The 19,806-nt window shown below is 29.1% G+C and overlaps 1 protein-coding gene across 1 annotated transcript in view; it reads right to left on the bottom strand.

Moving 5' to 3' along the window:
* Positions 1 to 19,806, bottom strand: part of LOC100200067 (synaptic vesicle 2-related protein) — a 126,453-nt gene that overhangs the window by 19,173 nt on the left and 87,474 nt on the right. The window contains exons 20-22 of the mRNA XM_065808552.1: positions 19,112 to 19,134; positions 4,640 to 4,734; positions 4,248 to 4,346 (exon numbers count right to left, since the gene is read on the bottom strand). Coding sequence (XP_065664624.1) covers positions 4,248 to 4,346; positions 4,640 to 4,734; positions 19,112 to 19,134 — 217 coding nt within the window. The remainder of the gene's footprint in view (positions 1 to 4,247; positions 4,347 to 4,639; positions 4,735 to 19,111; positions 19,135 to 19,806) is intronic.

Raw genomic sequence — 19,806 nt, 5'->3', positions numbered from 1 at the left:
CATAGTAGACAAACTTCTCAAACTAATTGAAAAAAACTTGTTTGAGAGCACTAATCAAGGATTTCATTTTGTAAATAGTTATTTGTCTACAATTAATCTTGCCAGAGTACCTTATCAAGGTAAACACATGTTAGAAGGAAATGGATCCAACAAGTTTCTAGGAAAACTTGATCGTTTTCAAATCTATTTGAATGAGCACAATATTGTTAGAGGAAAGTATATGAAAGCTTTGAGAGACTTTAGCGATGATGTTCATGGGTATTTTGGGAAAACATTAAATCCAAACTACTCTGAATATATTAAAAGATTTTCACAAAGTTTCAGAGATCTTGGTACAAACATTACTCTTAAAATTCATATAGTGAAGCATCATGTTGAAGAGTTTATTATAATGAAAGGAGGAAAGTTTGGTAAGTGTATATTTAAAAACATTTTAGATTTTTACATATAAAAGTATTAATCTTCAATATTTCCAAAGGTTTAGGGTATTGGACTGAGCAATCATTGGAATCAGTTCGTCAAGACTTCAAACAATTTTTGGAAATACGAAAGGTAGGACAACACAACACTAATTTCAATGAAGACTTGCGAAGAGCTGTCTGCGTGTACAACACTAGACATTTATAGTTAAAGAAATACATATAGACAAAACGTATATGTACGTATATATATACTTTATAACTTTAGTTAAATGTAGTATTTATGTTTTAGTAAATATTTCTTATTTAGAAAAAAAACTATTTTACTTAGAATTTTTTTTCCCAAATTCGAAGATCATTCTATAAAGCCACTCTATTCCTGTAAATTTATCTTATCCTCCTCAATAAAAAAACTAACCTTTAAAACATTATAAATTAGTCTATATTCAAACTAGAAAACCCAAGTTGTTATCAGAAATTATTTAAATCTGATCCACAAAGTGTCAATACAATAGCGCAAATAACCAAATAAATTATATATGGCCATTTGATCCACTCTCAGGGGTCTTAGTCAAGGTAAAGGGGTAATAATTAAACAAGCATTGTAACTAAGTTTTCTTGAAAAGCTACCATAAAAGGATTCAAATGTTGACAGTTTTGGAATGTACAAATGGACTACTTTCAAAATCAAAAAAAAAAAATTATGGAATATGATATAAGGTCTTAAGTCACCTTCAGGTTACCCGTATAACCTTCATAATCGATAATAAAGGCCGTGGAAAGAGTACCGAAAGTTTTTAAATAAAGTTAAGTAAAGTCTCAATATAAAAAAGTTTATTTTTACACATGACCTTTAGCAACCAATAAACGCGCTTTAAGAAAGTTATGACTTTTGGTATCTGTCCATGGAAATCTGGTGGTGGAAGAAAAGAGGGTTTTAAAGATATAGAACTAGTTAGAAAACTAAGGGAACGCGCAAAAATTTATGGACTTTCTCATAGTTTTGTTGTAAAAGTTCAAAATAAACATGGTTTTCATCCTTTCAAAGCACAAAAAATGCCCAACCGATCTAAAACTCAACAAAAAAGTGCAAGAATCTGCTGCAGAAAATTGTATGACAATTTTATTTCTGTATTATTGAAGACAATGAAACTTCTTTCAAGTACAATCATCAGCAAATTCCTGGCGCTCCCTATTATATTGCCAAATATAGAGGAAAAGTAGATAAGAAATTTAAATACGCAAACAAGTTAAGTTCACTATAAAAGCCTTGATTTCGCAAGCTATTTGCAGTTGTGGCAAAAAATCAGCACCTTATATTTCTCAGTCTACACTTTCTGGTCAAATATATATTAAAGAGTGTTTACAAAAACACCTCTCATTAAATCACTAGATAAAGACCTGTGTTCTGGCCTGATTTATCTTCAAGTCATTATTGTTAACAGCTATGAAATGGTATAAAAAAATAATGTGAAATTTGTGCCTAAAACAGAAAATCCTCTAAACTGTCTAGAATTAAGAGTTATTGAAGAGCACTAGGCTATTATTAAACAAAAAAGCTTTGCAGAAACATTAAAGATATTAAAGTATCATTTATAAAAAGCATCAAATAGTTGTGATTCTTATTCTGTGCACAAGCTTATGGGTACCACCAAAGAGGTCATTTATTCTATGGGCATTGTAAAGACTAACTCTTAATCTATAGGCTAAGACTAAAAGCTCTATAATTTATGAAAATACAAGCAAGAAATGAACATTTATATCAGACTAAGCCCAAAAAGTGGTGAACACTGGGCATTTTACCCTAGCTCTTATAATAGCAACACCGAGTTTTTCGAACACGATGAAATGTCGACATTTCATCGTGTTCGAAAAACCTTCAAAATTGCCAATATTTTAAACATCCTTATATTGGAAAAATATCTGATTTAACCAAACAAAAAATAAATTCAATCATCATATGACATTGTTATTCGGTCACTATAAGGCTGATTTTCACTTTATTGAAAATTTCAAAAATTTCAAAAAAAAATTCAAAAAAAATCCCTTTCCTATAGACTTTAAATCATTCATTGTCTATAAATTTAAATGTGCAGGCTGTAAATATTGTTATATTGGCAAAACTAGTCGCCATTTAAAAATAAGAATAATCGAGCACTATAAAAAGGGACAAAAACGCTCACATTTTTAATATTCATTTAAATGAAAGCTGTTTTAATAGTTTCTCAATCGTGTTTTCGGCCTCCAAAAAATTTATATTAAAAATTTATATCTAGTTTTTTTAACATTCCTGTTTTTTTATTGTTTTTTTAAACATTTGTTAAATTTTTAATTGCATTTTTATTGTATTTTTAATTATAAGGCCTCAATTAGTTCAACTTAACTTCACTAATTACATGTTATGTCTCATTAGATCAAAATGTTACATATCGTTATGTAATGTTACGTCTCGGTTACATAAAAATAAGAGACATTTTGCACGTAACATTACTTTACAATGTTATATGTTATTACATAAAATGTTACGCCTCAGTTATGTAAAAATAAGGGACATTTTGCGCATAACGCAAGAAACCTCGTTTAAGTTACAATACATAACGCAACTTTATAATGTTATAAGGGAAGTAATACTTTTTGGCTGAATTCAAGTAAAATCATAGCTGATTTTGTCTTGCCATTAAAAATTGATTGATATGAAAGAATTTTTGAAACTTCTTTCTCACTCTATTACAAGGGTCCTTAATACAAGGGGGGGGGGGGGATATTAATTTTTGGAAACTTTCCTACTTGCTCTAACCTTATTAACTCCCCTCCCCACCTCCTTTATTAATTTTTACTTTTTATCGACAAAAAATAATAACTCTAAACTAAAAAGAAAATTCAGTAAATATCAACTTTAACAGAAAATAATTATTTCAGTCACTGATAAAAACAAAATCTTTCAGGCTTTAAAAATAGTAAACCTCGATTTTTTAAAAATGAGCTTTTGGTTTATTTTTTACCAAAGTATAAAGCTTATGTTAGCATATATTGAATATATATAATCCTAATTGAAATTGTGATGAAACAGCTGTTAAAAAAAGCGTATTTGCAACCGCATTTGCAACCGCACTTGCAACCGCAAGCAATGCTAGAATTAAATAATTTCAAGTGTGTTTTGTAAATAGTATTAGTTTGGATTTATAAATTGAAGTTATTTATAAAAAGTACTTATATTGTAACATGGTGTCTGATCAGAAGTTTTCACAAACTGAGAGAAATAAATATAGTTTTTAAAAAAAATTTCCCTCTCTCCACACTTATTTAGTAAAACCCTCTCGTTTATTGGATCTGGACTAAAACTCTGACCCCCGTCCTTCTCCTTTTATTCCTACCCTACCTTGTATTAAGGAATCAAGAGTATCTCTGATGACTTCTTAGTAATTATAGTTGCTTACTTACAAGAAGTTATACATAAAAACATCCGACAAATAAGTGATAACTTTTTTTAGTATTTATTTTCCTTTATTTCAAAATGTTGGAATGTTGATGTTTTACAAAATATCCAAATTAAGTTACACATTAATTTGGTGCCCATACTGATGAAACAGTATGGCATGTCTGGGTACAGTACTGCTACTGTATATCTCATATACTACATGTAATTTAGTTTATGTTATATTGGAATTTTGTTCCATTTATTATTAAAACTGCTTAAAATACTCACTCATTATAAAATGAAAGATAACATAAGATAAAAAAAAACATTGATCAATAATACTTTAAACATCTACCAAAACTAATTAAGAATCAATTATTAAAAAGCAAGTTTATAGGTAAAGTTCTTACAATAGATACCAAAGCTTCCTCGTAATCTTTCAGTTTCCACTCGCACAACAATATTGGAGCCAGTATAGAGATAGCAGTCATTTCTATTGCATCAGCTATCTTAATATTATTTATTCAAACTTTTAAGAAAAGAAAATAAGCAATGTTGTTTACATAAAAATACATTTATGAAATAAATAAACTTTAATACCAACTCTTTTTAAATTAGATTTACTACTTTGACTTTATCTTTCATAAATAACTTTTTTAAATAACTTTACTAGTTAATAATATATTATTAACAATTCACTAAATTTTATTAATTGTAATTTAAAATAGTCGTCATAGACATTGAAAAATCGCAATTTATAATGCAAAAAGAAAAAAGATTAACAAATAAATGTGAAAATTACCCATGATAATCCCATCACAATAATGAGACGAATTTGATACAATCCAAATCCAATATGCTCAATTGCATCGTCCAAAGAATAGTCTTCTTCATCCTCTATAAAATATCATTTCACAATAGTATTACACTTTTTACTGGAGGTAAACATTTAATAAATGTAAGTACTACAAAATATCTATAGAATATTGGATCAGCCAAAAAAAATAAATGATAATGCAATTACTAAATTATAGAATATATCTTGCAATAAGCTACATAATACAGCTGTAGATGCTTTTTTGCTGATTTACTTTTCAGCACTTTTTACTATTTTGTAATTTTCAGGATTATGTTTTTAAAGGATTCTTAATCATCATAAAATTAGTCATATAACATTCTTTATCATAATTAGTCATAAAAAGTAAAGAACTAACTAAAGTTTTATTACCTATACATTAAATGAAACTACTTTTTCATTTCAAGTTTCTATCAAACTTTCATCCAATTCTTAACGCTAAATTTTATTTTACACTTCAACTGTTAAAAAAAACAGCCTACTGTGATGTGAAAGTGAAAAATTGCTAAAAGAAAACAAGATGAAACAAAGATTGGGCTAAGTTTCTTCTTTTTCTCTTTTAGATAGTTCATTATTTTTTAAAATTCTGATTCACTCCCAATAAGGCTGCAAGCAACCGCTAATATTTTGGGAGTTACAAGAAAAAAAAAATAGAGTTATAGAGCAAAGAAATGGTTGACAGAAGAATTCAAAAGCTGAAGGTTGTATGAGACAGGAAAACATGAAGATAGGAGAGAGTCCCAAAGAGTAGAAGTGCGAAGCAAAAAACTAGAATAATAAAAGTTTTTAGAGCATGCAGGTGCAGATACAGCAAACGAATGAGACGTTGCTAAATGACAAGACAAACGGTTTTAGTTGACGGAACTAAAGATAATTTATGCCATGATTCAACTAAAACTTTTATCTTATACATTTTCAACATTAAGTTTACCTTATACTTCAACCTTAACGCTGACTGAATTTTGTCATTACCTTTTTTTGATTTTATTTGTTACGGTAGTTGGACTGATGATTTTGTCTCATTGCTAAAAATTATGCATTTTTAATAATTTTTGGAATTTATGCATGTATGGAAGTTTTAAGTCAATATTGAAGTTGTAAGTCATTAACTCATGATTTTTTCTTTCTTTTACACCTGCTATTTTTATTTATAATCAATTTCGTTCATCTTTTCCACAATATAAATTGTCTGTAGGACAAACTTCTCTGCATTATTGCAAGGAATCTATGCAAAAAGGTATTATCTGATTCTAAGACCTATTACTTTCAAATTACTAATTTTTTATTTTATCTTAGAAGCCAGGTGTCAGAGAACTTTGAAAAACCTTTAATAATACCATTCATAAAGACAAGTCTAACACTCCACCTCTTTTAAATGGGCCTAATCTTATTACATTTCCAATTATTTTATAACTTTCCAATCTCTTGAATCAAATGGCCACACTCTTCTTGTCAACCCAAAGAAATAGATTAAATCATTGGTAAACACAACAAATCACTCCTACTTCCGTAGCTAAAGTTTTTCCCTAATTGACCTTTTCTAATTTATTTCTCTAAAATATTGGTACTTTAGAAATCTCTTCTATCTTTATGTTGTCCAACTAATACAACTGAGAGCTTTTTAAATCTGCTGTCAACTGTTACAAACTAATACAACTGACAGCTTTTTAAATCTGCTGTCAACAACTTCTTAACTCTTTCTGTTAACTGCTTTTTCTAAGTTGATTAGTTGTTTTCTATAGTCTTGTTGAAGTAAATTTATTTAAAATAAGTAAAATTTTTGTAAGCAAAGAAGGATAGGAAGCTTCAAAATACTAATGTGTGACAAAATAAACTACAGTAAAAAGATAGGGTATAGATAGACAATCGGGCAGTGGCTCAAGCTTTACTGATAGAGCAGGTCCAACTACATTTACTATCCACTTTTGGTCCTTGTCAAAAACATAAAGAGCATCATTAAAAAACCAGTAAAAATATTACATACCGGGATGAACAAGAGATTTGTAGACGTGGAGAAAAGAATCAGGAAAAATGGCAAGTATCATAAAGAGAAGCAACCTTAGTAGATGCTAACTTTGCGATGGATTGTATATATGATTTCCATGAAAGGTCAGTAGTGAATGATAATCCACAAAGACACAAAGTGGAGAACTCAGTGAGTGGGTTATCATTCATCAATGTTGGAATGTCAACAATATTGTGAAAGTTTGCAGTAAGTAACTATTTAGACTTTGTTTAAACCCTCAGCTGAATTATGAAATTTGATAATTTTCTGATCTAAGAAAGTCATAAAAGTAGAAAATTAAAAATCATTAAAGCAATATAATCATATTTTACATGTTCTAAATGAAGGACTAAATAATACAGAAAAGCAACAATAAAATCATGGCTTTAGACTTTAGAAATTTCTTTCTTATAATAATTATACATATTGGTTACATCAATATGTATAATCATTAATATTATTAATATTATTTTAATTTTAACTGTTAATATTATTTTCATTCTTTTTGATAAAATAATCTACAAGATGTAAACTTTTTGTATAAATATATTTTTTCGAAAGCTTTATTTTTCTTTTATCATTTTTCCGAGCTTGTCATTGAATCTTAAGTTCTTCCTATTTTTTTAAAATTACACCAACTGGAAAATGTTCAAGGTAGCAAGAATCTGATGAGAATAAACCCTAATAACATTGTTTTATTGCACTTTTATACACATTTTCTTCTGAATTTTGTCAAAGTTAAGGCATTTCATTCAACAAAAAACTTTAAAATCTATTTATTATGCTTTATTTCATTCTCACCTTATATATTGCCTTCTATCATGGAGTCAAAACATGATTATTGTGAATCGCCTATTTATCATGCAGAAAAAAGCAGTCAGGATTATTGAATACCTACCAAAAGATTCCCATACATTCACATCATTTAACGCATTACAAATTTTAAAAGGAGTTTAAAAAAAAAAATTTAAAATTGTTTATTTATTCGCAGCTGCCAACAACAAAAAGCAACCTCCTATATATAATATATGGCTTACTCTACGCAGTGCAATCAGCTGTCAACTTACTAGAAATTCTTGTAAAGGTGCACTGAGTGTGCAAACATATAATACAAAATCCTACCGTTTACATTCCTTTAAATACCCTGCATTAATGGACTGGAATTATATTCAAAATAAATTTAAAACAATTCCTTTTTATAATATTTTAAATAAATGTCCTCAAAACTAAGTTATAATATTACTTTTTACATCAAGATAAATAGAAATAACAATTGTATTATTGGTGATTAAAGAATTATCACCTTAGAAGATATATTAGATATGATATAAAAATGAATGTTGACTAAAAGCAACCTTCTGTGTGCATATTATTTTTTTGTTTTGTTTTGTACATCCAGAATGTAGACTGTGCATATACATTTTTTGTAATTTATGACATACTTATGCGAAACATTTATATTTCTGGTAAATATATTGGTTTTCGTTGTTGTTGTTGTTAAACTTGTATTAACTTTCTTTGCATTTTGTATTGTTTGTCTGCATTTTGATCTCAGAAAGCTTTGCGAAAAGTTTATTAAATCTATTTTTTGAACCACAAGGTTACCCTATTGTATGATTTATTTTATTTGTTATAAAGATTATAAGTATATAATAAAGTTACTAAGGTTATAAATAGATTAAAGTTGGTAGAAAAATATTTTTAAAGTAAGGGATGTTAGGGTACAGTGGATCGAGGGGCACAGTGAATAAGAGGCATTTTATCAAAAATTAGAATTTTGTTCATCTTGCTAATGTAATCATTTTATGTGCTCATATATCAGCAATCTTTATTCATAGTTGTTACCACATAATTTACCGGACCACCGGTTTTTGGTAGGTAATTTTTGTTTTTCGATAACTAAAGTAAATTATCTTACTTTCCTTATGTTTGTTATGGAAATCATGGCTGAAATAATTTTAAAAGTTGAGGGTTTTCATTCGGATTATTGATATTTATGTTTCATTTTAGTAGTTTAGCTTTTCCTTTATCAGCCCAAGAAATTAGACTTAAACTTAATTTGTTATGGTAGGGCACAGTGAATCGGGGTACAGTATATAGGTCGATTCACTATAGCCCATTAATGATCTTAGAGATTAAATTCACGCATTTTTTACAAACAAACTACATGAAAATGAATTTATTAGTTTCAAGTTATAAATGATAATATTTGAATAAGTTTTTAATTTTTTAATATTTTTATAACTTTTGTTATCAATAAAATTCTCTTTTTTTTATTCTCAAATTTTCAAAATGTCAATTATTTTAATTTTAAACTAATCTATTTAATAAAAGTAAATAATAAAAGTATGCCAAGAGTATAGTGTACAGCGTCTTTATTTCTTCAGTCTCAAAGTTACTTGGCTATGCCCCTATTCACTATACTTGATTCACGGCTGTGTTTATTTATTCACAGTGCCTCAGTACTGGGGCACAGTGAATCTTGTAACACAACTCACTTTAAACCTTTCTGTGAGCCGTTAGATAATAAATATTTAGATTTCAGTGATTTCTCATCATGAAGGACATATATCTCAATCATTTCGCCTTGAAAAAAATTAAAATACATATTTTAACTTTTGCTCAATTCAAAAAATAAAGATATTCAATCCCCTGTGCACCAACTTCCCACCAACTTCTTCACCAACTTCTCTTATGTTTGAATACAATAACGAAATAGAGTAATAATAAAACTTATTTTCATTGTTGATTAGTTCATAATAAAAATTGCTTTAGGAGCGATGGAGCAAAAATTGTCTAAGGAACAGGGTTGACTCATTTAAACAAGTTCATGTTTAACATTTTCTATTGTTGTTATTGACTTCGACTAAATTGATTAAAAGTTGTCTAGTCAAAAGTCGACTTTGAAAAACCGAACAGTTGATTTAATCAACTATGGATTTCCTACTAAATGACTAAAAATCGATTTCGTCGAGTAATAATCTTAAAACCATTATATCTTTTTTTTCAATTTTAATTTTTCAATTTTTAACTTTTGTTTTTTATTATTGCACACTATTTTTTGTGTACTCTCTTTAAGTTTTATAAAATTCATAGCATGTTGGCAATATTCATAACTAATTAAAGTTTCGGTCATGTATTTAGTTAATTTTTTATGTTTCATTTTTATTTTTACGCTATGCTTGTGGTTTTCATAAATTCTTTCATACATGGCCGTTCCAAGCTGGCTCGGGACCATTGGGCATAATCAAGTCGTCAAGCTCCAAAATATAAATTTCTTCTATACAATGACATTTTTAATATGATTGTATAAACATTTTGAGCATTTTTAGCATTTATTTAAGACGGTTCCTAAATCATTGGGGTCTGTGAATAAATTGCCTCGTTGTCTCGTTGTGAATAAATTGTCTCGTTGTCTCGTTGTGAATAAATTGCCTCGTTGGCCATGCTCTCATTTTGTTTGCTCCAATATTTTATATGATAATTATTTGATTTAATGTTAATAAATAGAAAGCAAATATAAGTTACTTTATCATTTTTATTGCAATTTATTTCACACAAATAAGTTAATTTCATATTTCGACTAAATCGACTTTTAATCGACTTAATCGATTCCAAAAATTTATTAATCGATTTTAGTCAACTTTAGAAAATGTATCAGTCAAATTGTTTAAAAGTTGTAACAACACTAATGTTTACCTATAAAAATTAATTTTGTTTACATAAGTAACGGATAACTGAGATTTCGCCTAACTTCAATGGAATCCAATTTTTTTATGTCATTTTTTTTTAGTCAGCCTGGCTAGCCCGATTCATATAAACAGCAATAAAATATTATTCAAATTAAAAATTAATATTTTCAAACTGGAAATATTTAATTTTGAGGGCCCCCTGATCTTCAGGGGCCTCAGGTATTTGTCTAATCTGGCAAAAGCGGCATAATCAATTCACTACATTTTTAACTCTCACTGACAAAGATTCAAAATCAAGAATATGAAAAAATCTTTCATGCTTGTCTTGTTGATGTTAATAGAAAACATCTAACAAGATAAGTTGCTATCAGTAAAACCGTTGTTATTTTGTTTGTATTTATACGTTGTTATTTTGGAGATCAAAAATATTTTACAATTGCGTATTATCTAGCAATTATTTATAAGAAATATAAACTTGAAGAAATATATGAACGATTATTTATAATAGTGGAAATGAGTAATAAAGTTATACAAAACTTTTAATCTCATAAAAAGATTTTTGTATTTTTACTCAAAAAACCTTGAAGCCATATTTTAATCTGTAAAAAAAATTTTTTTTTTTTAATTTTACAATTAATTCGCAAAAAGCTGCATGGTTTTCTAACTTTTTTAAACGGCTTTCTGTCTTCATCTTTATGAAATTTTAAAACTACCTACTACTCTTATTGAAAAATAAACATGAACAGCAAAAAAAATCCCTATTTAAAAAAAGTTACACTTGAAGCTTCAAGTGTAATTTGATTGAAATGGGTGGCGTTCTTCGAAGAACACCACCCATTTGCAATAACTTTAACTCTAATACCTTTTAAGTGTAAAAGTATAACTTATGCGTATAAAATCACGTTAACAAAAAAAATAACTATTAAAAAAAACCAATTGTCATTTTAAAACACAAGCCAAATATATATATATATATATATATAAACAATATGACTTCGACTAACTTTTAAATTTTTTTACTCAGTTGTTATATGAAAAGCCATCTTGCCCCATTTTGCCCCGTTTTCCTCTACAATTTTTTTTTGCCAAGGTTTATTTGAAGAGTTTTTGAGTTGAAGAGTTTTGACCGATTTTCAGTAGCTGTTCACAGCTACTGAAGTCAGTTACGTGTAACTGATAACAACATGATGGAAACAATAAAGCAATTAAAAGATTTTCTTATTTCTTTATTTTTTTAAGGTGGTATCCCAAGAAATATAAATCAATTTTAAAAATAAAAACAAGTTAGATTAGATTTGATTTTTTTTTTTTTTCGACAGATTAAAAAAATTTTTAATTTAACATTTTAACATTAAGGATTAATAATTTGACTTAATTTCTACCAAATCAATAGTTTTTTTCGGTAAAAACGCCTTAGCAGCCGATATATAAACAAAGCATTTGTAAAAACTTTGCGAAACGATTACTTTTTAAAAAATATTTAAATTATTTAAAAAAAAAATTGAATGAAATTTTTTTTGTATTTTTTTTATATACCAAAAACATATTTTTCAACTACCCACTTTATTTTTGTTTAATAATTTTTTATCAAAAAGCGCTAATTAGGTGTTTGGTATGGGTGTTAGGGTGCGATCACATTCTAGGATCCCTACCTAATAACAAATTGGGTCCCTTTGCTCATCAAATACAATAATTTATAAACTTAACAGTCTGCTAATTACGTTTCTCAGTAATTTCACGTACTAAAAGGAACAATATAGTAATAATTCAAAGTCTTTTATTTTCAATTAACTATTTCTTTAATATAATCGCCACCGTGGGAGATTGTTACCTAAAAAACCAGTTATTTCAGTAACATTTTTTAATTCAGCACAATGATTTACATTGAAATACATATTCTATAATTATTTATGTTAATTGTGTGTGACTTCGAAATTGTATTTTTCAATAGCGCTATTAATATATTTTAATTATGTTACGCATTTGTAATTGTGAAATGTTACGCCTTGTATATATAAAAAGTTCCAAATTTTAATACTGATGAATTGTTTACAGTGTTTAAACTGTTATCTACTGCCGGACATGGTCCCAAGCAGATGAAACAGGTATTCGTAGAAGCACCTATGGTGTCACAATGTGAGAGTATTGCAGGCAATCAGAGTCAACGTGAAAGTGAAACAGCTAATATAATGTCATGTTCTCATAGTGAGATTTCTGGAACACAACAGATTTTGAAAGATGCAATAGAGTAATCTGACATCACTTGCAAATGTGTTGCTGTTGCAGTTGTTGCTGATTCAACGAGTATATCGTGTGATGATAAACTTGAAGAAGATGATAAAACAACGGGTGAACTGGAAGACTATTTTATTTTGCTTTTTGTAAATAAATCAGTCATCACAAAACAAGATTTTATTAAAAAACATCCTGTTCGCTAAGTGACAATCCCTCAATTTGATTCAACCAAAACGTTTTTTTGTACAATGCCGAATGGTGACCTTGTCCACCAAAAAATGTTGTCATATAATATAAAAAACTCTCTATTGCTCAACTAGCACGACATTTTCAATCAACAAAGAAAGTCTGTTTTTAACAGGTATCAGACTAAGGCTTCTATATATTACATTATAACAAATATTGTTATATTATTTTTATTTTTTATGTAAGTGTTATTGGTGTTATAATAATATAGTTGGGAGTTTGGTGTTAAATCCACCGCCAATCCCGGCTCTTCACTTAAATTCAGTCTGATTCATTAGCACAAATTATTATTATAGTTTTTAATTATTTCAATTTTATTATGAATAACTTATGCCAGTTTTAACTATTAATTTTTCTAAGATATTTTTCTAAGCAGTTATTAGATTTATTTTTATTTTCATTGTACTAAGTTTCAATTTCAACATTAGGACTCTATACAACAGACTTATCAAATATGAAACTCCATTGAATCATGCAAATGCAGTTCAAGCATTAATCCGTTGTTTCGTTGGTGAAGACATAGAAACATTACTTAATGCTCAGTGGAAAAAACGTATATATTAGTTATTTACTATGTATGCATTTGTAACTTAAACGTTCGTATTAGTAATTTACAATGTATGTATTAGTAATTTAAACGTATGTATTAGTAATTTAAACGTATGTATTAGTAATTTAAACGCATGTATTAGTAATTTACAAGTTTTGATTTTTGTTTATTATTCAATATATGTTTTAGATCATATTTTAGATCATAGCTATATTATAAGAAATTGACAAATTTTAGAAAGAAATACTAGTACTATTGATTAGATAAGTAAACAAAATTTGGCATTTCGGGGACATTTAGTCTGAATATGAGGCTGAATATGACTTAAATGAGACTGGTTTGTTCCAGGGTAACATTTTGGAAAAAGTTAAGCTTGTTTATAACGAAAAAAAAAAATGGAAACAAAAGAAGCAGAAGTGTGGTCACGGTTGTGTGGCTGAGATATTTTGGTGACAATGCTTTCAAAACAACAACCAACAAAATACTAAATGTAACTGATACATTTTTAATAACAATTTTTAAAATAAAATTTTTAATAACAAATTTTAATAAACCAAAATAGAGGATAAAAATAAAAGAGCAAGAGCATTTTCGTCAGAAGATTCCACTATATATTTGATTCCACCATATTGGATTCCACCATATTGGATTCCACTCAATATGTTAGTGTTTTAGATCAGTTGTGTGTCTGTGCACGATATGTTGTTGATGGTTGTGTTCAAGAAAGAGTTCTAAGCTTAATTTCATTAAATTCCTCTACAGGCATTAACGAATTCTTCTAAACTGAGTTAACGAGTCTTGGTTTGGATTTTGAATTACTACTTTTTGAAGAAAACCATATATAATGTTCTTTAAAACGTCCAAAATCAAATTCGTCGAAAGACTCCTATAAGAAAGACTTTCGACGGAGCAGCAAATGTCCGGAAAATATAAAGAACTTCAGGCATTTATCAAAATTGAATCTCCAACATCAATTTTTCCCCATTGTCATGCACACGTTTAGAACTTGTGGTCAATAATATTACAAACTCTTAACAGCAAATTTATTTTCTGGTTTATACAAAAGAATGCAAGTTTGGAGTAATATTTTAAGTAATAGTCAATCAGGCAATAATAAACTCCGTCTTCTTTAAAAAAGTCAACAAGATGGAACAGCAAAAGTCAAGCACTAAAAGAAATCTTTTATAAAGCCAAAAATTCTGATTAAAGTAATCGTCGTTTTAAACATTTAGTTGAAGCTCTTCATTTCTTTGGCTTCAGCAAAGACATAGATCCTACAACTGCAACAACTGCAAGAGACCTTTTATCACAATTTCAAAAATTTAAAACAATTTTAACGGCTTTTATATTCTTAAACATTTTAAAATTTACAACACCTGTTTCAAAATATTTTCAAACTAAAAATCTCCATGTGTTTCGACATGGAATCAAATTACAAAACTAATTGCTCTCACAGATGGACTTATCAGGTAATTTTGCCGAAATACTAAAAGAGACTGAACAATTTACACAAATAAGTGATAATGAAACGGAAGATTACGCCGTTGGCAGTTTCGGAAAATGTTAACATATCTAATGGTTGTGCTAATGTGTTTGACAGTTGACACTGTTTATGTTTAATATATTACATATATGTATTAGTAATTTACACGATTTTTATGTTAATTTTAAATTAATTTGTTAATTCCAGATGATAAAAATAGTTAGAAAGGTAGAGATTACTATAGATAGTATAGAATAATATGAAAAAGTTACAATTCGAAAAAGATAATATTCGCTCCCTAGCGGATTATAAAAGGTGGTTCAAAGTAAACTCATAAAAGTAAACTCATAAATTTGTCATTTTTTGAAATTAAATTGTCGTTATTTCAAATACGAAACTCTAATTGCTCTCTATTTGATTGTAAAACGTCATGCAATGCAAACACATTAAGTCTATTGAAAATTCGAAACGCTAATTTATCCTTAGCGGGTTGAAGAAACTCCTTTAAAAAGCTTGCGCTAACGATGAGCAAAATCATTGTTCTGATTGTGATGTAAACAATACTAATAAATCAATACTAAATTATGGATAAAACCGCATTACTTAACTTATTGATGGCTCGTATGGAAATGCTCATCCCGATAAAAAAAAGGCTAATATCCAGAAAGAAGTCCATAGTATATGGAGTTCATTAAAAGAAGAGAAACTGGTGCATAAGGATCTTGAATCAAGAGTAATGTGTTTAATCAATTTATGTAATGAAAAGGCAATGAAGTTCAAGAGCAAGCAGTTATCATTTTGGGCCAATATTCCAAAACAGTCTGTTCCCACGTATACTCCACTTGAGTTTGACAAGAATTCCTCACAGTTTGTTGAGCCCACCAACGAGCGATCTGTTATTGATGATCAACAAAGTGCATTAACTTTGAGTTTTTTGACCACGAAAAATCAAAAAAATGCAAGAACAGTGGCTCAAGATCGACTCAATTCTGAAATTGCAGCTTTAAGTTGTGAAGTTGCTGGACTGAAGACTAGAAAGAGAAGTGGATTCATTGCTGAATCTGAAGAGGATGATTTGAAAAAGAAAAAGAAGAAACTAGCTCATCTATGTAAAGAACTGGCCAAAAAAAAGTATGATCAAGCTCAACAGAAGAAAACTAGAGAACTGAAAAATACTAGAATTGAGGAAATCTGCTTGGAGCATCCAGAAGTCAAAGAAAAACTGAAAATCAGAAAGAAACCTGGTCGACCGTCATTAGAAGTAGATCAACCTCTTCTTTTAAAGGCGATTATGGATATTGCTCTCCATGGTTCGTCCGCTGATGAAAGACGTCGGTCAGAGGTTCTTCGGGTAATGATAGCTTAGTTATGTTTGTTAATATTGTATTTTTTAGAATCTTACTTTTAATTAGTACTTGGTTCGTCCGCTGATGAAAGACGTCGGTCAGAGGTTCTTCGGGTAATGATAGCTTAGCTATGTTTGTTAATATTGTATTTGTTAGAATCTTACTTTTAATTAGTACTTGCACTATTGTAAATATCCTTGAAATGTTAACAGCTAATTTCAAGATTTGATTTGAATATAATTTACGAAATAAATCCCGTTTTCTGTAAAAAAGTTAATTGTATCCAAATATAATTCTTTATTATTTAGAGCATTAAAACTCTCAACGAATTGACATCCGAGATGAACAAAATTGAATTTGCAATCAGCAAGAGCGCCCTCTATACTCGTCTACTTCCGAGAAGTTACGGAACATTAGAAGGCAGAGGGCACGTCAAAACAGTCCCTGTTAGATTGATCAGTCCTCAGAATGATTCTCATTTAAAACATGTTGACGGACTCTTTTGCAGTTCAACTATAAAATATGTGGAAGAAGTTTGTTCTATTTTAGGGTCAGATGAAGTGTGTTTCATTAGCCAAAACGACAACGCTAGAGTGCCAACTGGAATCACAGAAGCCAAAAAACAGGCGCCGTTGTTGATGCATTTGGAGTACCGGGTAACTCTCCCGGACAACGACTGAGTCGTGGCTGCTAAACACAAGCTTATACCATCTGTATACGCTAGAATTACGATCAAAAAAGATGGTCTCAAAAAAACAGATGCTGTTACTTATTCTGGACCTACCTACATTGCTGTTTGATCAGGAAAACAAACATCCTCGACCGCCTTCGCTCATGGATGAGACTTTCAGCGGCTCTTGGATATCAAAGAATTCGACTCTTTTACCAGAGATCCTCAAACAAATATGGTTAAGCCTATCGTTGTGTTTAGTGTCGATGGAGGGCCCGACGAAAATCCCAGATACCAGAAAGTAATTGAAATCGGGTTTCATTATTTCTTGAAGAATAACCTTGACTCTTTTCATCATGACGAACGCTCCAGGCCGCAATGCATTCAACAGAGCTGAGCGACGAATCGCACCTCTAAGTAAAGAATTATCTGGGGTGATTCTTCCGCACGAACATTACGGAACTCATCTTGATTCTCAAGGTAATTACATTGACAAAAGTTAATTTGTAAAAATCTTAATATAATTTTTAACCTATAATAACCAACATATCTTTTGAAATCAGGCAGGACAATAGATGAAAATTTAGAAAAACAGAACTTTGGTTTTGCTGGACAGGCTTTGGCTGAATTTTGGTCTGATCTACAAAGTGACGGTTATCCAACCATTGCAGAGTATATTGATCCAGACAAATCAGAGCTAGAGTCAAGGAGATCATTTTTGTACAGGTCAATATTTTACTTAAATTGTGAAATGTGAAAATCGTTCTTGTTGTCGGACTATTAGAAGCTCTTACTTTACTCTAATTAGAGCAAGATTTCTTCCGCTACCTGTCCCTGTCAACCAAACTAGAGATGGGCTCAAAGCAGTAGATGTCTCAGAAGGAGCAAAAGAATTGTTTCCATCATCCGTCTTTATGCTCATCGCATCAAATATTGAAAGTATTCTTCCTCGTACTGCCAAAGGATTTCCAATTTTGCTGTATGATGCGTTTTGTCCATCAATTCAGTCTAGCTTAGCTGATAGAATCGGTAAAAAGTGCAATATCTACTTTGCCTCTAAAGCTATGTTGAAAAAGCACGCTTCTATCCATTCTTCTGCTATAACACTCCCTCTAATCAAAAGGGTCCAACCTGTTCGTATCGCTGCCAAGCGTCAGACAGAATTTTTGGCCGTCATCGCCTTGCAGAAGAGTTCGGAAACTGCTGAATGGTTCGATGAAAATGAAGTTGACGCAACGAATTTGATTGTACCTCAAGAATACGATATCCTTTTAGAGCGCAGAGAGCATTCATTACCTATTGTTTCAATCGATGATCACTTCAACAACCCATGGGAAGATTATATTAAAGATATATAATACTGTTTGCTTAGTTGATTATTTAATGAGATATCGACTATTATATAATATAATTTGATGAGATCTTTTATTATATAAATGTATAATTTAGTCAGAAAAAAAATCAATGGTTTTTAGGCATTTTTTATTGTTTTTTAGGGGGGGGGAGGAGTACACAAAAACTGACATCATATATAACGGGGAGTTGGCCAAAAATTGACAGAGTTTGACAAAGGGGGGAAGGGGAGTCAAAAAATTGAGAAAAAACACTGGCATCATTTATGGATGACCTGGTAAAAAAAATTAAAATTTTTTTTTTAAATAACAAGTAATAACAAACTTAGTTTAAAATTACATACTACGCAATATAAGTTTGACAGAAAAAAACTTAGTTGGAACAGTGCATTTTACACGACAAAATAGAAAATAAACCACTTTCTAGTGTAAAATTTTAAGTTTTAGTTTTTTTATTTAGTATAACTCCTTTTTGTTTAAGTAGAGTAAATTTTTTACACTAAAAAAGTTGCTACTATTATTTATTTTATTAACGAACATATATTTACGAACAAAAAAGTTGGCTTACTAACATTAGTTATATTAAAAAGTTCGTCGACTAGTTTTAGTTAGAACAAAAAGTTAGTCGTCTATGTTTTAATTAGGCTAAAATTGGTGATTGGTTTTACATTTATACTTTATTGAACACCGACAAGTTTAGTCGTCGGTGTTCAATAAAGTATAAATGTAAATAAATATTGTGTCGCTAGTTTTGTCTTAAGGTGTTTATCATCAAATTGTGATTAAAAATGAAAAAAATATATATTTAAAAAAATAAAAATTAAAAATTATCATCATACCTGATTCTAAACCAGAAGACATTCTTTGTTATAAATACGGAAAAACTAATTTTAACCAAAAAAGATATAATAAAAAACCATTTATATCTTTTTAATAGTGCAGGAATTTTAGGTAAAAAAAAATACTATAATTAATAAGAATATTAAGATAAATAAGGTTATTGTTGCAACTTTAACGGAAAAACTGTTCGCAAACTAAAGTTAAGTTTTTCTCCATGGTTTAGTGTTTGTTTGACATGCTGTTCAATAAATAAAACGCACTATGAATGTTAATCAAATGTTTTAAGATGTTAATAAATCGCACTATGAATGTTAATAAAACGTTTTAAGATGTTAATAAAACGTTTAGCAAGTTAAATATTTAACTATTAAAAGTTACATTAGGACGTTTTACAGCAATCTGAACGGTTTATAGGACGTCCCGTTGAGCTGATTTAATTCATTGAAATGATAATGCAACAATAAAGTCTTATAAAAACAGTTCATTAAATACAACAATGTATGAAGACAAATTATTCGATAAAATAATATTGAGAATTCAAAATCTTCTTTATTACAAAAAGTTAAACATGAAAAAGTCAACTTTAATTGCATAAATTTTCAAACTAAATTTTTTTTGTTGTAAAAAATAAACAAACACAAAAACAAAAAGGAAAAAAAGAATGGCTGAAAAATAATACAGATGACATATTTTC

Source organism: Hydra vulgaris, chromosome 10 (genome assembly GCF_038396675.1).
Source record: "Hydra vulgaris chromosome 10, alternate assembly HydraT2T_AEP".
NCBI lineage: Eukaryota > Metazoa > Cnidaria > Hydrozoa > Anthoathecata > Hydridae > Hydra > Hydra vulgaris.
This window is presented reverse-complemented; position numbering and strand designations above follow the sequence as displayed.